This window comes from Colletotrichum paranaense (assembly GCF_030867605.1).
Source record: "Colletotrichum paranaense strain IMI 384185 chromosome Unknown Scaffold_9.1, whole genome shotgun sequence".
Taxonomy (NCBI): domain Eukaryota; kingdom Fungi; phylum Ascomycota; class Sordariomycetes; order Glomerellales; family Glomerellaceae; genus Colletotrichum; species Colletotrichum paranaense.
The window spans coordinates 2,035,671-2,060,245 of NW_026848967.1; the positions used below are offsets into that span (position 1 = coordinate 2,035,671).

The following is a 24,575-nucleotide window of genomic DNA, read 5'->3' on the forward strand; positions in this document are numbered from 1 at the left end:
TCGAGAGACTGGCCGACGCAAGATCAAAAAAAAAGCATCCGCAGGGTATTTTTGTCGTACTGTACAATATGTCGGTCTGAAACTGTGCCGAGGCGTTGCAGTGTTTCGTTAAAAGAACTGGAAGTCTCTCCATGAAGGTCAAGTTTGATCAAGAGGTGAGTCAAACTCCGCCACCCATGAAGGCAGCGAGGTCGTCAAGCTCGAGTAGCTGGCGCTCGAATGCGGAGCAGAGTTCGCTAGCCGTCATGTCCTGGGGCACAGGAGCAGCAGGTTCGGCAGACGCCACGCCGTTGCCAATGGGAGGTTGAGGAAGCATCTCGGTAGACTGCTTGATCTCGGCCGGCTGGGGAGGAGGAGGGCTGACGGAAGCCGGGGTACCAACACCGCCGGAACCACCGTTGATAGTAGTGACACCGGGGCGACGCGGCAGAGGCGCAGGAGGCTCACTGTCGCGGCCGCTCTCTCGGCCACTCTCGCTCACAGAGGCAGTGTGGTTATTGGCAGGAGCCGGGGGGACGGGGGCACCAGTGCCGGCGTTGGAGTTGGAGGTCTGGTCGTAGTCCATTGCGTCGGGGTTGGTGTCTGGGTTCGAGGCGGCTTCGTCCTTAACAGAGGCCTGGTCGGCGGGCGGGGCGCTGGTAGGAGGGACAGAGGTGCCTGCAACACTGGGGCTACCAGCGACAGCATCGTTGCCGAGCACTCTATGCATAACGGCAAGGTGACGCAGCCAGGAGCTGATCAGAGGCCAGGTGTCAACGCCATCCTGCATGAAGTGGAGACCGTCGCGCACAATATGCCCGGCAGTCTCGACCGCGTTAGGAGGAGTCAGGCCTTTGAGAGACAGGTACGCAACGGTGGCACTGGCAGTGAAGGACGAGAACAGCATGAAGATGGGGAAGCAGATGATGCCCTCCTTGTCAAAGCCAGTCTCGAGAGCAGTGAGCATGGCGATGGTGCTGTGGCACGACGTAAAGAGCCTATCGATAATATCGTGGCACTGGGGGGTCAGGCGCCAGCTCTCCAGGTTGAAGCCAGGTGCAGTGACATACTGCAGCAGGCGGCGGCGGTTGATGAAGATGGATGCGCAATGGAGCATGCAGTGCAGCATGGCATATGTGAAGCCAGAGCCCATGGTGATGTGAAGATTAATCTGGCCCGGCTTGTCGACGTACTGCATCGACAGGGAAGCACGGAGGCGCTCGATTTCGCCCATGAGACCAGTGCAGACATTATCGTTGAAGGTCTCAGTGGTCGTGGTCATCAACATTTGGACAACGTCGCGCCAGATGCGAGTGGCCATGACAATTTGGCCAAACTCACCAACCTCGTCGGTACGGGAGCCAGAAGGCATCCGAGAGGGATCGCTGAGGTTGATGGTCTGAACGTAGACAGCATTGCCGAAGGCAAAGTTCATGTCGGAGCAGGGCAGAGAGACGTCGGCCGTGTCGTTGGCAGACAAAGCCGGCTGACGGCCGGGCGTGCTGGTCAGCAGGCAGTCGAGGATGTACAACAGCCACAGCACACGGCGGAACGACTCGTCCTGAAGGAACCTATCGGCATCACTGACGGCCGCATGGTGGCTGTGGAGAATGCGGTACATCTGGACCATGCGACTGGCCTGGCCCAGGTAGATGTAGGCGCGAACAGCATTGCGGGAACCCCACTCGTGGATGATGATCAGGCAGATGGCCTGAATCTCAGCGAGGCTGGGAGTGTCGAGGTTCTGATTAATGATGCCCATGGCCTTGGCTGCAAAGTGCTCAGCAGCACCAGTCGCACCGGACTGCCCGCCATAGCGTCTAATCAAGGTGGGGGAGCTTCTGCGGAAGGACAATGAAGTTAGCTGAGTGTGTTCGTCCGCTTAAGTTTACCATTGTGCAGAGCTAGCCTGCAAGGCGGCGACTGAACCGGGCCTCAGAGACAATAACCACAATAAAGACAAAGTGGTGACACTTTTTCGGCCCAAGTCCGGACATTTGTGGCTAAGCGAGCCGACACGAGACTTCCGAACGGAAGGCCGCGCCACCCACAAAAAAAAGCCGGACATTGCGGGGGGGACGTAGTGAAACACAAAATCAGGAGGGAAATTGGGGGGATCGGGGATCGGAAGACCCGAAAGGCAGAGGTACGTACCGAGCGGCGCAGGTGAGCAGCGCGTAGATGAGGGCCGGGTCCAGCGAGGCGTTCTTGAGCTGCTGGATGAACGAAGGCTTGTGGAAAGCAACACAGGCCGGGTACGTCTTGGAAATGACGCGTTCGCATTCTTGGATCAGCTCCGGTGTGAGTCTGGCGGGGATGAGGTCAGCATTCGTGTTTCTTTTTGCGCCCGTGTTGGCGTTCGGGGGGCGTGGAAAGACATATCCATCCCGGCGACTGGCCCGGGTGGGAAGAAGTGGAGTGAAAAGTGGCGGAGACGGGGATGTGACTCGGGAAATGAGTATGGGGAGGGGGGCAGAGCGAGTACGGGTACACCAAAATGGATATTGGAAAGCTTGTGGGATCCAAGGGAAAGCCCGCCGTCAGATGGCGGCTCCGAGGGTTAGGCTAGCGGCGGTGGGAGATGCCGTCGGTTGGAGACGAAACGCCGTCTTCGGGAGATCGAAGCAATGGCAGCCAAATCTTGGGGAAAAAAGAAACAAGGGGGAGGGCACTTGGGCAGACGGAACAGAAGGGGGGGGGGGGGGGACGAAGAACAAGAGATGACCGCGCGTGTGATGAGAAGGGGAACAAGCCACCGCGCCCAGGCCGCATGCAGTAGGGGGCCGAGCTCCCCTCCCTGGTCGGCGGCGGTGGGCGGCGACACAGCCGAAAGACGAGAATAGCACACCCGGCACACGGCGCGCGCGCGCAAAAGGCAACTGAGTGCCAAGCGCAAAAAGGTGTGCGTCGCGCAAGGTTCGGGGCAAGCCGGCGGAGGCAGTGAAAGGGAAGAAGATGAAAATGCTTGGAATATGAATAACAAACTGTGAAACTTACTTCTCGGGAGTCTGAACGTGACGAGACGTGGTAGAAGCCGGGTTGGCGGCGCGCACATCGCCGGCCGGGACCGAGGCAGGAAGACTCTCACGCGCAGGGCGATGAGCGGCGGTATGACGGGCAGGCGACTGGCCATGGTGATGGGCCATGGACTCGGAGGGCAGATAGCACTCGTGCATGCCCTTGGCACAGTTCTTGCAAGGAGCGCGGCCGTTTTCGTAGACGCACTTGGTTTTGCCCTTGCGACAGCGCACGCAGGCGCCGCCAGCTCGGAGGGCGGTAGACCGCACAACGCTGGCCGACATGGTGCGGTTGTGTGTGTGAGGTTGGGTTTTGGTGTGAAGTGGATGAGATGCGAACCAGTGTTGGTCAGTAGCGGCGTGTCGCTGGATGATGGAACTTTTCTCTTTTTTCCCTTCTGCAGAGCAGAGAGTGCGCCGACGAGAAGATGAGGGCGGTAGGTAGGGTTTGTGTGGTGAAACCCGGATGCGCGTGTGTTCAGCCGGAGGTGGATGAAAAGACGCGACGCGATGAGCTTCTTGATCCACCCAAGGTAGGTAGAAGTAGAAGAATCTTGCTTGGTTTGTGGGATGATGTCGTGATCCCAGTGAAGCGACTTGTGACGTCCGCAAAAGTCACACGGCGATGATCGGCGTCAGGAAGCCGGAGAGTCGACGAGGTGAAGTTGAAGAAAGGAGGAAAAAGAAGGGAGAGTTCGGGGGTGTCAAGGTCGCGGGAGGAGGAGTGTTTTGTTGAGGGGGGCTCCGGAAGAGAAGAGAGTTTTGGGGCCGGGTGACGCAGAGAAAAGACGACCCGTCGCGCCGAGATTATGGAGAAGGGTGGCTCCAGAAAGGCGAGACCCCCAGGCAGGAGGTAGCGGGCGAGGGCGGGCGGCGGCGTCAAGGCCCAGGAAGGGGGGCAGAACGCGACGGGGGGAGTTTGCGGAACGATGCCCACAGCGGCCGAAGAGGCGACGGGATAAAAGGGGTCGGACTTGGTTGGATTTGATGCCGGGACGGTGTCGGAGGCGGTTGGCGATGTTTTTTTCTTTTGTGTTGAAAGTTGTGAGAGATGCGGTGATGTTGAGCGTTGGAAGTTGTGCTGTACGCGGTGGACAGTGGAAGACGAAAAAAGAGCAGAATCGGAGGGCACGGGTCGGCCGCGATTTCTCGGTGGTGGGCGAAAAATCCGGGCGGTGGTCCTCAGGTTTCGGTGGTTGGAAGAGGAGGAAGGAAGGAGTGGAGTACGAGGGAGGGGAGGGGTGTGGAGAGGATGGGGGGAGGGGGTGCGACCTGTACAGTATGTATTTCTGTAGTCTACCTTACCTACCTCAAGGCAGGTACCTACTCCGTAGACACTACGAGGACGGGAGGAGGGCACGCCGCACGGAGGGCAAGCGGGGGAAGGAAGCGTCCGTACCTTACCTTTCAGTCGCCTCACGTGAAGAGTAGAGGATAAATCAGAGTGGGAAAGAGGGAATATTATGTACACTGGACATTCACTTGAGACAGCAGGAGCAATGTCAGAAAGAGATCACCTCAGGCGAAAAGCACAAAGTGGTGGACGTGAAAAGGCAGGCGGAGGTGGACGACCTGGGGAAAGAGCAAGAGGGAACCGGCACACGGGTTACGGGACGTGGACACGGGGGAAGGAGGCACACACGGCGTGCCCAAGGTAAGGTAGGCGGGCGGGCCTCGGCCTCGCATTCATTGCAACAGCGCACTCAAGTCCCTAACTTCCATCCTTCCTCTCTCTCTCTCTCTCCCTACCTCCTTACTCTGGCCGCACCTTTGATCATTATATCATCCCGTCGCAACGGCTCCTTCTATCGACTGCAATCCGAACGAAAGTGGAGGGAGGAGACGGCACAGAAACTGAAGGAAGACAGAGGTCTTGCCCCCGAACGAAACGGACGGATGTCGCCAGATGGTCGTCCCCACTGAGGGTTGGCCAAGCTCGGTGCGGGTTAGGAAGTCACGGCCTGCGGAAGCGGGAGCAGTCGGCGGACTTTTTTGGGGGGGAGGGACAGGGTGGTGGAAAGTGCCAAAATGAAAAAAAGTGAAAGACTAAGGTAAAGAGTGAGGAGGGCTGAGAATAGGGGGGTGTGTGCGTATAGAACAATCCGAGGGGAAATGGAACAGTACGGGGACACAGGTACCTGGCATTTCCACAACCCTCGGTGACAGGCGCGAAAAAATAGCATTCGGAAAAGAGGCAGAGGCAGAGGCAGAGGCAGAGTGACAAAGACACCGCACAATGAACAGGCAAGAAGGGAGGGGAGGACAGGACAGGACAGAAAACGAAAAAGCAGGAGCTGCCTGGGCCACCTGCCTCGCCCACACACGGGCGGGCCTGAGGTCCCTCCTTTGCTGAGGTTTTACGGGCGGATCGGCTGGTGGTGCCGGAGCTGAATGAGGAGAGACGGAAGGAAACCAGGAGCGAGGGGACCCACTCTGCCCATTCTGCCTTCCGCGTCAATGTCCGTCGCACATCACCTCAGGGAGGTACATGTCCGGTACTCACCAGCCTAGACACTCACTCCCCAAAACTCAAGTACCACCCTCTGCCCTCTCTTCGGGTCTCTCCTTCCAGGTTCCAGGTTGCCCGTGTCTGCCTTCCCTCCAACTTCCGTCGAATCGGTACCTGCCTCAGCGTCTGCGCGCTTGCGTTGCCTGACACGCATCGCTGCCCTGCCGACACCTGCACTCCCGCGGCAGGCACCTACCTCGAGCCTCCCCTGTGCTTCCATTCTTCCATTCGATCTTGATGAGAAGGAGCGACAATGAATGTGTAATTGTGATCCTCCCTTCTTTGATATCCATTGTTTGCCTCTGTTTTCTGTCTCTTCTCAAACTTCTGAAAAGCTTCACTCAAAGGTCATGACATTTCCAATACTTCTGCCCAATCCACAGAGGCGCAAATGAAGTCCCCCCCAACCCCAGCCCGGATGCCGCCCGAAAGCCAAAACGATGCGCATACTTCGTACAGTCTCGACACAGTGCCTGCGGCATACTTCCCCGACACATTTCGCGTCTCGCATCCATCCGTCCTCTGCCTCCGCCGCCGACCGGTCGCAATCCCGTTTGTTTGCAAGCCTAGCGAATTTCACCGTCCGTCTTGTGGGCAGACCGTTCCTCCGTCTCACCATGTTCCCCTGCGACCTGCGCCGCCAATTCTACAACAGGCAATGCGCCCATCTCCCGCAAGCTTAGTCGAATACCCTCAAAAGACGACTCTACTCCTGTACTGATACCACTATCAACGCGAGAATAGTCTTGGCTGACACTGCAACCCCTCCTCCGAGCTTGCCTTTCGGACCCGACCAGTCCCAACGAGCCTTCATCACCCTGCCCTGCGATAAAGCCGGGCCCGCCGATTGCTACAGCGCTTTCGCCTCGGCAGCACAGAGTCACAAACCCTGCCAGACCCGCGGCACGCCGGGCATTGGCCCACACCGCAATGAGAAGGGACGGCCAGCGCAATCGGGCCATGTCCACCTGGCCTGACTTGCACCTTTCAGCGACAGAGAGAGCCATAGCCTAAGGTACGGAGTACAGGCCACAGGGCAAGAGAGGACCGCGGACGAGACCGACGGCGAGGCACAGAATGCCATGGTCCATGGCCCACGGGGGTGTGGACGACAAACACCGCCGGGCGGGCCTGGAATCGCCGCGCCCCCCTGGTCCTAGAGTCGGTATCGCACCCTCTTCCAAGTACTCCGTACCTTTCTTCCTCTCCTTGGTGCTTGTCCCCAAATTCCACGGAGCGCCAAAAACCAACCGGCGGCTACAGAGCCACGCCAGCTTGTCCGTCCCTGACCATGATCATCGCGCCGCCAACTTCCAACGGAAGATTGACCCCATCCCGAATTTGATCTTCGCAGACACGGCGTGACGGCGCGGCAGGGCGCTTTCGTTGGACGCTGCGCTCGTGCCTTTGGACACTTCTTTGACGGCACGGCCTCTAGCGATCGAGATGAAGAGGGGCCGGAAATGCAGCAGCAAAACTGTAATTTGCTCAATGGGCTTCTGACTGTGCCGACGCTATACGCTCTGCTACGCGGAGCCGATGCGCTTCTCATTATGATTTAGGGGGCACATAGGCGTGGTCCCCCCAACTATAGAAGTTCTCCAGGGGCACATTTTCCGGTTGAGTCTCTCCCATGCCAACTCGACCGCGTCGTCGTCGACACTCTGCCGATTTGCAAGTCCGGACACCATACCTCTGCACATCATCAAGATAATGCTGCTGGATGTCTCTGGTATGTGGGATAGCCAGTCCACGGCTCGTCCCGGCCATCGGGCTGGTCTGGAACACACGACTGGCACGCTGGCCGAGGGTCGACACGGCTGTTGCTTCTGTGCAATGTGCACGAAAGACAGTGCCGGCAAAAGCTGCCGCCTCGTCCGGGTCTGCTACGTTTGCAAGCTGTTCCGTCTTCGCTCCGGTGGCATCCCACCCAGCACGCCCTCGCCCCAGTTTTCACCATGGAGCAGCAATCCCGAGAAAGTCCAGCGCCATCTCGTTCCGGCGACGCGCCAAATCTCTGTTTAATCAAACTCGACCTGCCCGGGCCTGAACCTGGGCCCTTTCCCTCGCTCGTTCCCCGTGCTGAAGCGAACTTGCACAGTCGACGCCCCACCCCACCCGGCCGTTTCTTCGTTTCTGTCCGTATCACCAAACATTTTCTGCAGCAAAGGCATACTGCGGCATGCCACTGTGTCTTACATCAGGTTTCCACTGCGTCAAGGAATGGATATCAAGATGTGCTCGGCACAAAACCGACGTTGGCTACCGTACGTCTGGGAGCCACCGAGCCAGGCACAGAGTGTCATTAAGTTGGCAATACCTCTTCCTGTGACATCAGGTAGGGATACAATGCCCTTGTGCACTGTCACCATGCCGACTACGCGGCCAAGCCGGATCTCTGATGCCTTTTTCACATACTTTAGGTATACGTCGTACAAACACGCGACATCTGCTTCCTCGCTGTTGTAGGGGGCGCAAAAATCAAAGAACACAATATGGCATAGCCGGTGGGCGGGCCGAGAAACCTTTCCCAGTGCACGCTCTCGTTTATGGGGGCCTCTCTTCAGGGCTGGTCAGGCTCTGCAGCACTCTACGCGCAAAAGGAAACATCCTGATGTCTCTAGAACGCTGCATCGGATTTCGCTACGTTCGCTACGTTCATCCTTTTCGTCCGGGGAAGCGCGTTATGTCGCATTTGTTCTGCGGAGCGTCTGAACACTCTCTCCCGGTGACCGAAGAAAAGCCTAATCCAGACTTCTCGGCAGATATCCAGACGGGGCTGGCGGCTGCCGTCGATATCCACACTTTCGCTCGTCTTGTTCCGACTTATTCCTCGGTTGACGAGAATCGCGACATTGGATACCGGTTCTTGATTGCATTCTCTGGAGCATCTGTACCCCCCCGTTCCTTGGCGAGATGCTTCATTCGTGCGACCTCGGACATGGTTCTGTGAGCTCGCGGCCGAACTTCTGGGGATGGTCTTCCTGTCTGGCGCCCGACTCGTCGTAGTGTTGCCGGCAAACCTGCCCAGTGCGGGTGGTTCCCTCTCTACGCACCCCCGACCCGGCGCGTGCCAGTACATTTCAGCCCAGCGTGCTGGTCCGCGGCACAAACAAATCGAATTTTGAACACTTGCACCATACGATCTGTTACCGAAGCAGCCTGGTCTGAAACCCAACATCCGACACACTGCACGCAATTGTGTGACCTCAAATTCTCTCTTCAGAAACAGACGAACGTTTGCTGCAGCGCTAGCACTGTCTTATTGACGGTCTGCTGATTTTATCGTCATGCCACGGCTAGGCCCTAAAGCCCAATTCCAGAGAGGGAAAGAGAGGGAAAGAAAGAGAGAGAGAAAAAGAGAGCGCGCAGCTCGCTACAGTGCGCTATTTTCCACCGGCTGAAGCGCTGCCAGGCAAACGGGTCATGGCTTCGAGAATCAAACAAACTGTACTCCGTACAGTGTAAGCTGATGTCGCTGACGACGCCAGGCTGTTTTCTCCGTGAAATCCGGAGGTTGCGTCCACTTTTCCTGCCCTTGTCGTCTCCTACCGGAACCTCTGCCCAGCGCTACCATGCCCGGAGTTGATGTCATTTCGCACCACACCTCCGCCTTGGTGTCGCTCTTCTGCCCCGTATTGTCTTGAGGAGATGCACGTTGGTCCGGCGCTTCTGCTCCCTTGTCTCTTCTGTCCCCCGAGTCTCGCAACGGCCATGGGCAACTGGGTGTGGTACCGGTAGGTCTTTCACAGGATCGACACGATGGAAACCAGCCTCCTGTAAACGCCGTCATCTCTGTCTTGTGGGCATCAGAACAAAAGTTGGAAAGAACGGATCAACCGTTGAACCGGGTCGCTTAGTGGAATTGGAGCCGAGGGAAGCGCATACGATACACACACTCCGGAAGACAATCGACGGTCCGCCGCGGTCAGATGTACTGGGCTGATTACCATTACCAAAGCTGGTGAATCAAACCAGACGAAACAATGGCATTTCTCAGTCTCTCGCACAACCGGCGATCAGTGCACCGACCAGGGTTGGTGGCGTTTTGGCCTTGGGGCCTTGCGGCACATTGGAAGAGTGGGTCCTTCTTCCGGAATCACTTCCGCCGGTTTCCGGACCACCGGCGCCTGGCGAGATCCACTCGGTGAAGCTGAGGAGCCTGAGAGGCTACACCGACCCCCCGCAGCCGAGCAATCAAAGTCGCTCAAGTCCGCGGGACCACAGCGCGTGACGGCAATGAGCGGCGCTGTGGTTCGATTTGTCTCCTGTATTTTTCGGTAAATCTTTGGTGATGGACTCAGCTGAGTATCGGTAACAGGGCAACCAAGGCCACGGCGCGGCATGGCAAGACCTCACATCACCTTACCTCGCGATCTCAAGATTGGTCCCACAATGTACGGCCGAAGAAACTCCCGTTCCCGTGTGTGGCCATCCGCTGCCGCCCTCCTAGGACCTTGTAAGCAACAGCCAACAACCAACGGCGGCCAAGAGAATCTCGGAGTTTGAACGGCATTCTTGTCTTTCGCCACCCCTGCCAATCGCACTCTGAAGCGGATGTCGTACTCGGCTGATCTGTGACGTATAGAGTGGTTCTGTCCCCCGCAACTTTGATTACTGGAAACTCTCGTCGCTTTTGGCTGTTCCGGCTGCAACTTTGACTGCTGCAGCGGCATCAAGAGTGCTGCGATGAAATCTAGGTGCAGCGTATCAGAGGATGTTAAGGTCATAAACCGAGAAGCTGCGTGTGAGAGCATTGCACCAGACCATAGTCCCAAACTCTCTGGCCTGACTAGCTGATCGGCGATAAATACCAAAGCCGATAGTGGACTATGTGGGGCCATCCAGAGGTTAAGATTTCTCGGCCCCTCCGGCACCCGCCCGGATATGTCAGCGGGATCCTGCTGACCTCCGTTCTCCGACAATACCGGCACTATCAGCAATCGTAACCGTAGCATACTACACAAACAGTTGAGTAAACACCATTGAATCGGCGGCTGGTCTCCGCCTCCCAACCTATCTCCACGGAGAATGTCAGCAATGATCATCCGATTCGGTCGAACAAACTCCGTACACCACATCTTTCGGCCGGCAAAGGGCTTCCCATCTCCCAAGCTTACCTCACATCCTCAACTGGAAGACTTCCTACACCCTAATCATGGTATAGACTGACTCGCAATGCGTTCCGTCGAATTACCTGTAAAAGCCGGGGCAGAAGCACCAGGACTATCACCACCAGACACGTGCCATGCCCAGAGATAGAAAGTAGGAGCTGCAAACTTTCTACTTGAGATGTACCCAATACCATTAAACATCAGATGAGGAACAGCACTACGGGATATCCGGGTTGAGCCGGCGACGTTGATACCGACTTTCCGTCTATCTACGAGAATCTCTCCCATATCCTCGTATTATATTGAGGGGTTCTTAAGTACGTTTGTGAGTTTGAAGAGAGGAAGAGATTCGACTTGAAAAGAATGAATGTTTCTGAAAAGAAAGACTGTCTGATAAAGTATGGTTTTAACTATAAAATATAATGGTACACTTTCAATACTTATTTGACTTAGTAGGATCATGTTAATATTGAACTTAATTAAGCGCATGACCCAAATCCAACAACAGTTGAGTCTAGATCCCTGTTCAAAGTAATGTCGATACAGACAGAGTTTAAAGGAAGAAAAAAGAATAGAAGAAAACATGCCCCGTCCGGGCTCAGGCCCGTACATGCAGAGAAGCGGCGGCGCAGGACTCGATAGGGGAGGTGCATTTGCAGTAACTGAGTTGTGAGGCGATAAAGCTCCAAGACTATCAGACACAGCTCAGTAACTTGACCCTAAACTCTCAGTAACCAACAAGGGCAGTAGCTGGTCGCCACTTAGATGAATAGTATAAGATGACCGAAATGGACGCCAGCGCACTCATCAATACTGTTTACATGCCTTCTAATTCACCTTACTAGAAATGCCCAGAACGACCAATTAGTAAGAAACATTCGCACTGAAATTTCTAGCAGCAGTGTCGTAGAGCCTTGAAGTATCCAACAGGTTTAGGTACGGTTCTCCTCTACCCCATCGCGAATACCTAGCCTGTTTTCCTTCTTCCCTCCTTGATCGTTCTTCGTCTGACCTAGCTCCTGTTATTACATGCCTTACACCTATCAACGGTTTCTTCTCTATGTGCGTCATCTCCCTTTACTGTGCGCCACGCGCTATACAAAAGAGAGCGTTCGCCTTCTTGCCCGCTTCAGGATATTCAGCGCCGGGCCGCGCCAATCGGCTGATAACGGAAACTAGTGCAGCTGGCTTATAATAGTACTCAACAGTTCAAGACCCACCAAACCCAATGAGTGTCTTGCTTACCAACCTAAGCTAGGTCCATTGCCGTTAAGAGGCTGAGAGCACAAACCGGAAGGGAACACGGCAACATCTTCCGGGTCTTCATCTTCATCACCTGTACTATTCCTGATCATGGCCACCCCCGGCTCTCATCCACGAGGTCATGCTCAAAATCTAGCGACCAAGACTATAGCGGAGCTCGCCGAACTTCTGAATGAGGCTCTGCTCTCTTCGGCGGAAAGCCCGACTGGAGCAACCTACATCTGTCCTCCCGCATCTCCAGAGGATATCGAAGCGCTCAAAAAACGAGTAATGGGCGAAAATGGTCACTGCGCCCTGGACCCAGACTACCTGACGTTCCTTGCAGTCAGCGACGGATTCAAGCTTCAAGGACCGGAGGAGGAAGACTCGGCAGGTGACCTGAGTGGCATTCTTTACAATGCGGCTCGAGTTGTGAAGGAGGAACACGTGGACTTTGACCTATTCGGAGCGAATCCCCTTCTGCATGCGCCATCCAAAGACATTTGGAAGAAGTTCGACTGGGACAGCGGGGTAGGTGTCGACCTTGGCCCAGCTGGCGACGAAGGGAGTCTATGGATGTTTGGTCCGGCGGAGCTGGCGCTTCTTCTTCGGCAGTTCGATGATACCTATCCTACGCTCACACAGGATGAGAAGAAACAGGTCGATCAATGCGTCTTGGAAACGCATGGGAGCATGGAGGCGATGAGGGAGCTCCGATTCTCTGTCATGCAATTCTATCATTGGTCGCCCAAGGTCAAGTTGCATTCAGGGTTTCGGGCATACCTTGAAGAACTTGCAATGATGGCTTTGGCGGGCGACGATCCTCATGACTACTTTCTGTGCCAAGATGCCTAACCGGACCAAGAATTCTGTATGACCAAAACAATTTTGAAGAAAAAAAACTTGACAATAGTGGCAGATTCATGCGGAGATTCCCTTAAATGTTCCCTAACAGACAGCTAGGGACTTTCTAGATAGCCCATGTTGTAGTGCGTGCAAGGTGCCATACCCCGAGAGGCGGAAAACCTTCAAGATTCAAATACACCACCAAATGCATTTTAAGGTATACAAAGTACGCTCTATCAGTGCAAGTTCGCTAGAAGAGTCCTCAAGCTTAATTATAAAGAGCTAGGCTTCTCTCTACACTTTTGCCCATCTGACTTGCTTGTATGACATGGCCTGTACACGGCCCACAAGTCCGCAAAGGTGGCACGCTTTGAGACAGCACATGTCAGTATCAAGACGCCCGCGGCTAGTTGGACTCAAACACACCGTGTGCAGGCATACACACGTTCGCCTCTTTTAGTCTATAATGTCTTTGGGGAGCCTATGCTTGTTACGACTGAATTCCTCCTGTGCAAGCCTTGGACTAGGGAAGGCCACGTTAACAAAAGAAAGACATCGTCGCAGGTGGGTTAAAAGAAAGATAAAGGCAGGTGGTCCTCGAGCAAAGTCCTGGGGGGACTGAACTCAGAATCAGAGTTCATAATCAGAGCCAGAGTCATTGGTAAAGCACGCGGGGGCTCTGTGGGGAGCTTGACGGAGAGATTCTCCGAGTTCGACTTGGCTCTGATGCTCCTCAAACGATACTTCGAGGGATACGAGCGGGTCGACGACACGGAAGGAAGAGGCTCTCAACAATTCCATTCCGAACACCTAGTACACTGCAATTTGAGAGGACGAGGGACAGAGCTTCGGGATATCCGAGTTGAGACGGCTATATCAGCGCCGACACCCCGTACATCTACAGCATGGTTTCTATGTGACTTCCAGTCGGTTCAATTGTCTTGCCGATACGGAGTGGTCTGAACACCTTCTTAGTACAAACATGCTCCACCAGGATCAGAAGCGAACGAACGCCTAACGGCACATGGAATATGGCGCTGTTGATACCAGTCCAACCACCAATCGTGAATGTGCAATTACTACCCACGGGAGGGCGGACGCTTGTGCAGCTAGCACCCCCGCACTCCCGGAGGTCGGGCGGCAATGCCGGTGGGGTTTAGCCTTTTCATCCCAAAACCTGGGGCAACGCGAAGTTGCTAGGACGGTAAACTGTAAATCAGCGACACCGACCTTGACGCCGAATGGCGGGAAATCCGACGTTCTTTTGAGTGCCCATCACGGAGTCGGGGTATCTTGAAGATGACGGGAAACATCGCAATAAATACAAATTTGGACGTATTCTTCCCCGTTGATCTGTAAGTTTATGTCGGTGACTTGTCTCGAGACTAGACAAGTTTAGAGCATTCGCACCATGACCGTGAACATGGACTACTTCGCTATCAACGCCATACAGGCCATCTCATCCCGCATCGTGAACGCTGTAACGTCCAACCCGACAGTTTACCTCATCTACGCCATTCTCACGACGACATTGACCCTATTTCTCTGGACGAAAACAAGGAGACGGACAAACGGCCTACCTCTGCCGCCTCAACCGCCCTCGAAGCCTATTCTGGGCCACTTGACGGATTTAATCAGGGAAAATCAAGCGCGGCGATGGCATTTGAAGTTGGAAGGTTGGGCAAGAGAGTATGGTGCTATATTCGGAGTAAGGACTGGGTATATTGTTGATTACTACATCAACTCTGATGTTTTGGTCAAGGTAAGCTTGTCGCACTTGTGGGCTGGCCGTGGAAATGCGAGAGTAGTGGGGGTCTCGATTTTAGTGATGGAGGTATAAGAAGTCCCGGAGTTCTGACGTTGGAGACAGGAGCTTTTTGATAAAAAATCTGCGGTGACGGCGGATCGACCCGTGTGGATCATGTCGAATGAAATTTTGAACAATGGGTTTAATACTTTGTTCTTGGACGCGAGTGATCCAACATGGAAGGTACAGTACGTTGCAATCTCTGGTTGAACGATGCTGACTGAAACGCCTGATACCTACAGAATCAGAGGAAGGTCATTCAGCAGCTTCTCACGAGTCCCCAGCAAGCGGGGAAGATTGTGCCGTAAGCTATCCTTGCCCCCTTTCATATGCTTCTTGAATCGTCTATGGATCTAACAATCTGATGTCATGCTAGGTTTCTAGAATACGAGACAATGCGGTTCCTTCGCGATAATGTCCTTGAACCATCAGGCGGACTTTCGGGGCTTCAGCTCTTGAGAGGTATTGAGCGGTATACGTATAGCGCATTCGCGATGGTTATTATGGGCATGGATGTGAGATATCGCCCCAACCTTGTGTTGTGACGGGGTAGGTGATGACTGGAGCATGGTTTAGGTGCCTGACGCAGATGACTCGGTCATCGACTTTCTTCAAGGTGTGTGAAGATCCCTGTCGGGCCTTCTTTGGTGCTCAAAAGGTTTGCTGACGATATTGACTACAGAATCGGAATACCAGATCATAAGTACAACCATCATCTCTGAGGACCGCGGCGAATGCCATGGGTTCGGATAAACTGACAATGAGCGGCAGATACCTTCCCTGGCACCAACATTATCGATCTCGCCCCTTCTTTGGGGAAGTTGCCCCTCTTCCTCAAGCCCTGGGAGAGACATGGACGCGCAAGATACAGACGCGACCTCTCATGGGGGATGAAACGAGTCAAGGTGAAACTAAGCACATCTTACCTATGAAAGCATGCTCTGAGAACACTATTGACCACTGGTTCGGTTGCAGATTGTCGAAGAGGCAATAGCAAGAGGAGATTCCTCATTCGAAGAGACTTTCTTGGGTTCTGCTTTGGCCGATGAGAATCTCAAGGGTATGTCTTGTAAGGAGGAGCTTGCGATTTTGAGCTCTGCTTTGATTGTTGCTTCTGCGGATACTGTGAGTAACTTCCCTTTACTTCACTGCCGAATGCGTTTGACAGCTGACGCAAATTGCTAGAGCCGAATGACGACATGGTCGTTCGTCGAGGCCATGTTGCAGTTTCCCGAAGCTCAAGCCCGAGCACAAGCTGAAATCGGTATGTTAAGAACATCGATCCTAGCAGTCTTAACCCCAACCTGGTCGCCCTCTAAGCAACCACGACCGCTGACCAGCTGATGTTTTCTAGATAAGGTCGTTGGTGATAGACCACCAACATACGAAGACTACGCGCGAATTCCATACATCCGCATGCTCCTCAAGGAAGTATGGCGGTGGAGGCCGCCGGTGGCGCTGGGACATCCTCACATCACCTCGCGCGAGGTGGAGGTTGGGGGGTACAGGCTTCCCAAGGGGGCACGAATTCACCTTAACGCATAGTAAGGCCGAGTTTCCTTGTCGTGAAATTGGAATCTTGTCGCTGACTATGGGTAAAGTGCGATTAGTCGAGATCCCGCGAGACACGAAGATCCTGATCGGTTTTGGCCAGAGAGGTTTGAGAATGACGGGACCACTGTGAGTACCTCAATGCGAATCTCGAGGTCAAGCCAGAACTGATACGACGTTCTAGACGATGGAAAGCATCAACGCGCAGGACCCGACAAAGAGAGACCACTTTGCCTTCGGCGCCGGTCGTCGCGTTTGTACGTCACAATATCTTGGCAACTCCGCCATGTACCTATCCTACCTGACCACAAAAAGATTCATCGCTAACATCTATTGCGTGTGAAAAGGTCCCGGATACACCGTTGCAGAACGTTCCGCCGTCGTAACAATGATGCGTATCCTCTGGGCATTCAAAATCTTGCCTGCCGAGGGAGCCAAGACGCCGTTAGAATTTGCTGATTACGCTGATTCATTGCCTGGGAACCCGGGAAAGAATATGCCTGTGAGATTCCAATGCCGGAGTGAGGAGAGGAAGCGCGTGATTCTCAAGGCTTTCGAGGAGATGGAGAGTGGAAGGAGCAAGAAGGTGAGTTTTCTGAGCCTATGTCCTCGCTGGTAGTTCTTGGGGGAAGGGCGCGGGCTGACTTGATTACCTTTAGGTAGCATTAAACTTGGGCGATTCATCGGTTCCTGATATTTCTGCTTTTCTTTGATTTCTGGAGAAAGGATGAATCCAACGGATTATGAGCGCACTGAGACGGGCGGGAGAGTCGTTGTACAGGCAGAAATAATGTCTCTTCGACTGTCTACGGATGACGGGATAGAGGTGTAGTGACAACATCTTCATTTTGTACCTAGGAGAACAAGACCATTCCAAAACTGCCTATTCGCATTATCTGCAGCAAGTACATACTTTAGTTCCTCAGTTAAGTACCTCAATCGGCTCCTCCAACCGGACAAAATGAAGTTCTCCATAGCAGCTCCTGTCCTCCCCTTCATGACCGGCGTCACCGCCGACTCCGCGGCTGACGACGCCCTCCTCGCCCAGCGACAAATCTACCCCGCCTGCGCGACATGCAACAACGGGCGCGAGTCTCCTTTCCCTATCGAAGCGAACTGGAGCGGGTACGCTCTTTGCTGCAACAACTTTGGACCCAACCCTCCTATACGATGATACTTCTTCAGTATAAAAATGTCTAGTGCGCATGACTGACCATATGAAAGCTGTACACTGGCTGTTGCGATAGAAATGGCGTGAACACTGGCAGCGGATTCCTTGCATGCGTGGTTATCAGGTATATAGTCTTGGTCATCACGGTTGTTTGGCGAGAGTCATACTCTCTGTAGGAGCTTAACGGTTACCGGTTGGTGGTAGGACCTTCATAGCGACAATACGTGCGGCCGTTGGGGACGGATCGACGAGCCAAAGCGGCTTACAAATAAGAATCCGTATTCAGCCTATGTGTATATGCCGATACGTCGGTTTGATCATCGGGCCAATTGAGCCCTCACCATTAAGCAAAGTCTCCGAGTTCTGGCTACCTGCACCGGCCAAGCCCGGATCCGGATCCTTTGCTAGGAAACACCAACTGCCAGGCGGAGTGGGCTCGGACTATTGCTGCAGCGGCCGTAAATCGAAACGGGATGGCTGACCGGACGGAGTTCAAGATCCTCGTGGCACCAAATCCCGGCTGGGGGGTTTTGACTCGTAATCAATCTCTCGCAGTATGCAGCTAGTCGAATCCTCCCGAATTCAAAACCAACAAACGGCTAATAAAACAGCCAGCGCACTAGGTAAGCATGCCAAAGTAAGCTGAATGACCAGATAGCTTAGTAGAGAACAGGGCAAGTATGCCCGAGTCGTAAGTTCCACTCTGTTGGGACCAATCGTTGGCGTGTGAACGGAAATTTGATGTGGTGTGAAGGGTTAGGTATTACCAAAGTCTCCTCGGGGTTAGTGTGAACCCCGGATGTGCAGCGATTGCGCTATTGTCAGCCTTACACCGTGACCCGGGTTAAGCGAGTCTGGACACCCGAGAGCGGGTTAGCACCAGAAAATGCCGGCTGGCGTTTGCTTGTTGTTGACACGACGGGGTTAAGGATGGGTCCAGGGAGTTACGAGACGGAGTTCAGATGCGGGCTAAGGGTTTCTTACATGCGTGCGCATCACCGTGTCTTGTTGTTTTCGAAGTCAGTGTTACCTGCTACATAAGATGCGCCAAGGTTCATCCATACTATTTCCTTGATGCCCAGACATTTCACCAGATCTTTTCCAGATCTTAAACATGGACCGGCCTACTTCACGAAGCTCCAGGGAGCTTACCAAGACCCGCTTCACATCGCCGGCATCGGCCATGACACAACCATCGACGACTCCTATCGTTCTCAATATGTCGGAAAAGCCACTGTCACCATCAAATGACTCGGATGTTGAGCAGACCGATAAGAAGGAAAGCGGTACCGAAGATGAGGGAAGCACGGCGGCGGACCAAGAGGAAGCCGAGGAGGAGTACATCGAGGGCCTCAAGCTCATCCTTGTCCTGGCGGCACTGACGCTCACTGTGTTTCTCATGATGCTGGACATGTCTATCATCACTACGGTACGGTTGTCAAGTGGTGCATGTGACGAGGTGCTCATGGCAAGTCTGACACTGGGTCTAGGCCGTTCCGGAGATCACAACAGCGTTCAACTCTCTTTCTGACGTGGGATGGTATGGTGCAGCATACAGTCTCTGTGGGTATGTCAACTCTATGCCTCTTACACGGCAAAATCTCCGAGCCAAGTGCTCATCGAATCACCAAAGCTGACATGCATTTCATAACAGTGCCGCCCTACAGCCCTTGGCCGGCAAGCTTTACACGCACCGTCATTCGAAAGAAATATTCCTTGCCTTCCTCTTCGTCTTCGAGGCCGGATCTCTTATCTGTGCCCTCTCTAATTCATCAACACTGTTCATCATCGGACGGGCTGTCTCAGGCATGGGATCTGGGGGACTTTTCAATGGTTCATTGACTATCATCGGCGCCACCGTCCCATTGGAAAAGAGACCGTTGATAATTGGGATCATGATCGGTATTTCGAACATTGGCATTGTCGCTGGACCTCTTGTGGGAGGAGCCTTGACCCAGTATACGACCTGGCGTTGGTGTAAGTTGACTCATTTCTCAGCTTAGTTATCTTTGCCCGGTAGTTGGGCTACAATTTGTGGATGGGAACAATACTAACTTTTCATACAGGTTTCTACATCAACCTTCCAATTGGTGCAGTCACCGCAGCTATGCTTTTCCTTATCCACATCCCGTCGAAGATCACCAAGCCAGTCTCCCTCGTCCAAATACCCCGATATCTCGATCTTCCTGGTTTCGCCCTCTTCGCTCCCGCGGCTATCATGTTCCTTCTCGCTCTACAGTTCGGTGGTAATGACTATAGCTGGGACTCATCGGTAGTTATCGGCTTGTTCGTCGGCGCTGCCGTGACCGCTGGGCTATTCATCTTCTGGGAGCACAGGGAAGGCGACGAAAAAGCCATGGTCCCAATGGGGCTGTTCAAGAATAGGATCGTCTTGACGAGCAGTCTGGTTGGAGCCCTGAACATGAGCATTACACAGGTGTCAAGCTACTACATCCCCATGTATTTCCAGAGCGTCAAGGGTGAGACGCCGTTCCGGGGTGGTGTTCACTTCTTGCCGACTATCATTGCCCAGTTGGTCTTTGCTGTCGCCTCAGGGGCTTTAGGTAAGTTGACGGCTGTTGCGTCCTTGGAATCCGACTATGGAATAATGGAGATACTAATCCTTCATAGTCGGTAGGATGGGATACTACCTTCCCTGGGCTGTATTTGGTTCCGTCTTATCGGCGATCGGTAACGGCCTCATTTCTACCTGGGATCCATCTACAGATTCTGCCAAGTGGATTGGCTATCAAGTCCTCCTCGGCGCCGGCCGTGGTGCCTGTATGCAAATGGTGAGATATGCTGTCATGCGACTTGGAAAGGCTAAGCTAATATTCACGCTTCTCCAGCACATCATCGCCGTCCAAGCCAATATACCGCCAGCGACCCTTTCTGTATCAATGGCAATGCTTGTCTTCATGCAAACGTTTGGCGGTGCCATTTTCCTGACAGCAGGCGAAGTCATTTTCAGCGAAGGTCTGGGCAAGAACTTGGCAAAGTACGCTCCGGCAGTAGATGTGAAGACAGTTCTGGCTGCGGGCGGCACAGGGTTTAGGACCGTTGTACCGGAGAGCGATTTGCCTGGGGTGTTGGTGGCATATTCGAAGAGTATCGGTGAGGTGTTTTACCTCATGATCGGAATTGGTGGTCTCGCGTTTGTGCTCTCGTGGGGTATGGGCTGGGTCGATATCCGTAAGAAGAAGGGGGAAAAGAAGGGCGACGTCTGAAGGGCCTTGGCAATGGAAACGAGACTCGACACTATATGGGGTGACGAGATGTAATGATTGTAATGGTATACCCAACTCACAGGTGATAAGTATCAGTCCATAGATATCTAGACAACGATTTTAGAGGTTCAATGTTCAAAACGTCGTGCATCCTCTTCCGCGTCATGTTTCACTCGGTGGAATAGCCCGGTGTTGGACCCTCGGGCGACGGCAGACTCGGCCTCCAGGTGTGGATCCCGGATCGGGCTTTTGCACCTGGCGGCCCCGGGGAATAGCACTAAAGTCCTCTCCTGAGTATGCTCTACTCTCTCGTCCGTGGTTATGTCTGACAAAAATGCTTGAACCCGAATACGATGCCGGTGCAATCTCGCTTGGCTGCTTATGCTAATCCTGTGGCCAATAGAATGTAAGTTTGCTTAGTACTTGGCGGATGTCTCTGTACGAACAAGAGCTGAAAATCGCACGACGCGGATGGCAGCTCTCCCGGCTGTGGCAGAGTGGATCGCGAGGCGTAGGAATTTTGCATCATGAATCCTTCACCTGACATCCATAAAGCTCACGAACTTCCCTTCAGTGTAGGTGAATTTGACCAGAAAACAGAACTAAGGGCAAAGAACGAAACAGGAAGATTCCCACTATGCCTGCAGAAATCGTGATGAACGCCACTATCCCGGCCCACCCCTACTTCCCTGCGGAGGCTGTACTCCCAGGCTACGTTACCAACACGTTTGGCGCGCATGCTTTGCGTGGTATGTTTGCCGCAGGGGCAACCGCCATCCTCATACCGACATACCGCATCATCAAAAGAACGAGCCCGAATCTTCCTAATGGCGAGGTCGCCACGGCACTGTGGTTCACTCTAAGCGCCTTTATCCATCTCTTCTTCGAAGGTCAGTCATCCATGCTCGACCCCCTACCTGTAACCTAGACCGTCGTGTGGACCACCTCGACTAACACCCGATCAGGCTACTTCTCATACAATCAATCAAGCATGCCAGCATCCCTACACATATTCGGCCAGCTCTGGAAAGAATACTCCCTCTCCGACTCCCGCTACCTGACCCAGGACTCCTTCATCGTCTGCATGGAGACCATTACCGCATTCTGCTGGGGTCCGCTGTCCTTCGTGTGCACATACTTCATCGTCACCGGGCATCCCCTCCGCCACCCACTGCAGATCATCATAAGTCTTGGGCAGCTCTACGGCGATGTCTTGTACTTTGCGACGTGCTCGTTTGACAAGCTCGTTGCCAAAATGATATACTGTCGACCTGAAGACTTTTACTTTTGGTGTTATTACGTCTTCTTCAATGCCTTTTGGATCATTATTCCCTTCTATCTCATTATCAAGAGCTGCGCCGAGACAAAGCGGGTCTTTGCAAAGGTTGCTGAGTTGCAGAAGAGCTCTTTGAAGAAGGACATGTGATCCCTGTCCGGCGGGAACTGCCTTGGCAGTTTTGCAACAGCACCGGAAGCTGAGATTACATGAGAAAGTAGAGAAGGAGAACACGGTTGTTGGCATCGGAAAGCCGCCTGCCGTTATTAGAAAGGTTATGCCAATACACCTAGCAGGTCGAGCTAAGAATTCAGACATCACGGGAATTGCCTAGTTCTAATGATAAAAAATTACTATTTTTCTATGATTATATCTATGTACTCATGATCTCATAATTCAGTGTCATGTCTCTTTCCATCTAAGGCGCGAACTTGAATAGCGTCTCGAGCTGCGAGGAGCTGTAGCCAGAGTAAAGCGCAAGCTGCAACAGGATGCGCGACTTCTGGGGGTTCAAGTTCCAGCCACCATACGTGTTAAGGGCATCGTCATCCTCCACAAATCCACCCATGGTTCTGCTAGAGACAACAATCTGCGTGCCATTCTCCTGCGCCAGGGTCTTAAGCGCGTTACGGCCGGGCGTAGTCCACCCACCGGCACCCATACCAGCAAGAACGAGACCCTTGGCGCCGCTGGCTACGGCGGCGGTAGCGAGGGCAGGGTTAAGAGCCTGGTGGCCGAAGAGGATGTCAACCTCGGGAAGCGCGGAGGCCTCGGTGACGTTGAAGTAGGCGCGGCCGAGGGGCAGGACCGGAGGGTAGTAGAAGACGGGCTTGATGTCGAGGAAGAAGCCAAGGTAGCCCTGCTCGACGGCCTTGAAGGTGTCGAGGGAGTTGGAGTGGGTTTTTGTGGTGTAGTAGGCGCTGCCGATGCGGTCGTTAAGGACGATCATGGTACCGCGGCCTGCGGCGGCGGGGCTGCCGGCGAGGGTGACGGCCTCCAGGAGGTTGATGGGGCCGTCGGCGCTGATGGCGGTGGCGGGTCTCATTGCGCCCACGACGACGACGGGCTTCTCGCTCTTGATGGTAGCGTCAAGGAAGAAGGCGGACTCCTCCATGGTATCGGTGCCGTGGGTGATGACGGCGCCCTGGCAGTAGGGGTCATCGAGGGCCTCTTGCACGAGGCGGGTGAGGTTGAGGAGGATGCCGGGGGTGATGCTGCCCGAGTCTACGTTGGCGACCTGCACGCCCTTGACGTTGGAAACGTTCCACAGCTCCGGGACGGCGGCGATGAGGATATCGACGCCGAGAGCGCCGGCTTGGTAGCCTGTGGTCTGGGCATTTGAGGAGGCTGAACCTGCGATGGTGCCGCCCGTGGCGAAAATTGTGATGTTGGGCAGGCTGGCGTTGTAGTGCGTCTCGCGGGTAGAGAGAAGGTTGTATGCCGGGAGCGGGGCCGGGGCCGCGAGGCCGAGAGCCAGCTGAGAGGCTGCGAGGAGGAGGCTGCGAGTCTGCATCTTAGCTGATTGTCGTGCTGATGGAAAGTCACCAAAGCTGCGAGTGGTTTCCTAGAGGACAATGGGGGCTATGAGGAGAGGGAGATGCTCTGAACTGCTCTGCTGGCTGGTCAAGTAACGAAACTTGGCGGCATGTTCACTTCGTCTTATATAGCGGTCCTTGCAGTGAAGACGACTTATCGCGAGAATACATGACTGTAGCCAAGGCGATAAGGAACAATTCGAATTCCCATGGATTCCGGTGTCAATATCCGGCTTGTGGGAAAAATCACTCGCCCGGCCCTTCCATGCCCACGCTAGAAACCATGGAAGATGTCCCAATTGACCAATACTCTGGAGAATCATCATCGACCTTATCTCGACGGCTTGGGTCCTATCACACGTGGGTTTGGGCTCCGAATGCGCTCGAGGCTAAGGCAGGCGAACGCTGGTTCCGTGCTCTCGGGTTTTCTCTTATCAGCTCGGCAAAAAAGTGACCAGTGCCGTCGTCGGCGGAGCCATACCGACCTAGTGGTTAAGTCCTGGGATGGTCTCCATCTTGGGCCGCTTCGGTGTGTGGGCTCTCGAGTCTCCCCCGTATTCAATGTTTGTCAGCCAGTGTTGGGATGTGAATGGACGAGGAAAGGCCTTATCTGATACTTATCTTGATAGCCGGAGGAGATCAACTGGTCTGGGCAGAATAAGATTACGGCATAGCAACAGACCCCAACCCGGGGATTTGGCTAGTTCATGCTTATTGCTGCGGTTTATTGCAGCATTGCATGGCGGCCCCGGATCATTCTATGGGGTTGACATGTTTCTGCGGGGCCAGACGGGGCCCAAAGGCGTAAAAATGACTCGTCGGCTGGCTGGGGGTTCCTCGGATTCGTTTGATAACGGACGGGAAACATTCCCAGCCACCCGGCCCAAGATTCCGGTTCCGGCGATCCGCTCCATTAACAACGATATCGAACCAATTTACTCAAAGGTTTGACATGCATAACAGACGTACATAGTACGTTGGCAATCATACAGCGGGAACATGAGCTACGGTATGATTCAATGGGAGCCAAGGTGTGCCTCTTTCGGATAGGTAGCCGATTTCTTTGGGGCTTGGGTGCTTTGCTTGGAATGTCCCGATCTGGCACGATTGACTAAGACTCTCAATTCCAATGACAACTATCATTTGTGTTTACGGCATCCCACTGCTAGACTGTAGTTGAGCCTTTGTGTGGCTGTGCTCATATGAGGGAAGGTCCAAGGAGCCAGCGGCAGCTAAACGCGCACTACATATTAGCCGCATCTACACAAAGCATCTACAAAAAAGTCACAAAATTCTGCAGT

At 54.0% G+C, this 24,575-nt stretch overlaps 12 protein-coding genes across 12 annotated transcripts; 7 read left to right on the forward strand and 5 right to left on the reverse strand.

The window, feature by feature from the left end:
• Positions 1–160: 160 nt before the first annotated feature.
• Positions 161–3,281, reverse strand: CPAR01_11446 (fungal specific transcription factor domain-containing protein; the record flags this gene model as incomplete). Its single annotated transcript, XM_060495705.1, has 3 exons — positions 161–1,820; positions 2,134–2,373; positions 2,977–3,281. The coding sequence occupies 3 exons, from the start codon at positions 3,279–3,281 to the stop codon at positions 161–163; spliced, it is 2,205 nt and encodes a 734-aa protein (XP_060346053.1).
• A 419-nt stretch (positions 3,282–3,700) lies between these two features.
• Positions 3,701–4,267, reverse strand: CPAR01_11447 (uncharacterized protein; the record flags this gene model as incomplete). The annotated part of the gene is made up of 1 exon (XM_060495706.1): positions 3,701–4,267. A coding segment is annotated over one exon (567 nt), but the record flags the coding sequence as incomplete, so codon positions are not given.
• A 675-nt stretch (positions 4,268–4,942) lies between these two features.
• CPAR01_11448 (uncharacterized protein) lies at positions 4,943–5,141 on the reverse strand (the record flags this gene model as incomplete). The annotated part of the gene is made up of 2 exons (XM_060495707.1): positions 4,943–5,042; positions 5,116–5,141. The coding sequence occupies 2 exons, from the start codon at positions 5,139–5,141 to the stop codon at positions 4,943–4,945; spliced, it is 126 nt and encodes a 41-aa protein (XP_060346055.1).
• A 701-nt stretch (positions 5,142–5,842) lies between these two features.
• Positions 5,843–6,512, reverse strand: CPAR01_11449 (uncharacterized protein; the record flags this gene model as incomplete). Its single annotated transcript, XM_060495708.1, has 2 exons — positions 5,843–6,137; positions 6,394–6,512. The coding sequence occupies 2 exons, from the start codon at positions 6,510–6,512 to the stop codon at positions 5,843–5,845; spliced, it is 414 nt and encodes a 137-aa protein (XP_060346056.1).
• Positions 6,513–6,582: 70 nt separating this feature from the next.
• Positions 6,583–7,530, forward strand: CPAR01_11450 (uncharacterized protein; the record flags this gene model as incomplete). Its single annotated transcript, XM_060495709.1, has 3 exons — positions 6,583–6,782; positions 6,860–6,984; positions 7,079–7,530. 3 exons carry the CDS (start codon positions 6,583–6,585, stop codon positions 7,528–7,530), a joined length of 777 nt encoding a protein of 258 aa, XP_060346057.1.
• A 24-nt stretch (positions 7,531–7,554) lies between these two features.
• Positions 7,555–7,974, forward strand: CPAR01_11451 (uncharacterized protein; the record flags this gene model as incomplete). Its single annotated transcript, XM_060495710.1, has 1 exon — positions 7,555–7,974. A coding segment is annotated over one exon (420 nt), but the record flags the coding sequence as incomplete, so codon positions are not given.
• A 1,119-nt stretch (positions 7,975–9,093) lies between these two features.
• Positions 9,094–10,014, forward strand: CPAR01_11452 (uncharacterized protein; the record flags this gene model as incomplete). The annotated part of the gene is made up of 3 exons (XM_060495711.1): positions 9,094–9,242; positions 9,366–9,775; positions 9,827–10,014. 3 exons carry the CDS (start codon positions 9,094–9,096, stop codon positions 10,012–10,014), a joined length of 747 nt encoding a protein of 248 aa, XP_060346059.1.
• Positions 10,015–11,972: 1,958 nt separating this feature from the next.
• CPAR01_11453 (uncharacterized protein) lies at positions 11,973–12,716 on the forward strand (the record flags this gene model as incomplete). The annotated part of the gene is made up of 1 exon (XM_060495712.1): positions 11,973–12,716. One exon carries the CDS (start codon positions 11,973–11,975, stop codon positions 12,714–12,716), a length of 744 nt encoding a protein of 247 aa, XP_060346060.1.
• Positions 12,717–14,118: 1,402 nt separating this feature from the next.
• Positions 14,119–17,239, forward strand: CPAR01_11454 (uncharacterized protein; the record flags this gene model as incomplete). Its single annotated transcript, XM_060495713.1, has 13 exons — positions 14,119–14,469; positions 14,757–14,818; positions 14,891–15,029; positions 15,091–15,130; positions 15,197–15,217; positions 15,286–15,419; positions 15,490–15,639; positions 15,700–15,778; positions 15,869–16,058; positions 16,116–16,194; positions 16,250–16,322; positions 16,413–16,651; positions 16,997–17,239. 13 exons carry the CDS (start codon positions 14,119–14,121, stop codon positions 17,237–17,239), a joined length of 1,800 nt encoding a protein of 599 aa, XP_060346061.1.
• Positions 17,240–18,350: 1,111 nt separating this feature from the next.
• CPAR01_11455 (major facilitator superfamily transporter) lies at positions 18,351–20,463 on the forward strand (the record flags this gene model as incomplete). Its single annotated transcript, XM_060495714.1, has 5 exons — positions 18,351–18,665; positions 18,727–18,803; positions 18,891–19,213; positions 19,303–19,800; positions 19,868–20,463. 5 exons carry the CDS (start codon positions 18,351–18,353, stop codon positions 20,461–20,463), a joined length of 1,809 nt encoding a protein of 602 aa, XP_060346062.1.
• Positions 20,464–21,100: 637 nt separating this feature from the next.
• On the forward strand, positions 21,101–21,889 carry CPAR01_11456 (emopamil binding protein; the record flags this gene model as incomplete). Its single annotated transcript, XM_060495715.1, has 2 exons — positions 21,101–21,353; positions 21,429–21,889. 2 exons carry the CDS (start codon positions 21,101–21,103, stop codon positions 21,887–21,889), a joined length of 714 nt encoding a protein of 237 aa, XP_060346063.1.
• A 268-nt stretch (positions 21,890–22,157) lies between these two features.
• On the reverse strand, positions 22,158–23,252 carry CPAR01_11457 (L-asparaginase; the record flags this gene model as incomplete). Its single annotated transcript, XM_060495716.1, has 1 exon — positions 22,158–23,252. One exon carries the CDS (start codon positions 23,250–23,252, stop codon positions 22,158–22,160), a length of 1,095 nt encoding a protein of 364 aa, XP_060346064.1.
• Between the last annotated feature and the right edge of the window lie 1,323 nt (positions 23,253–24,575).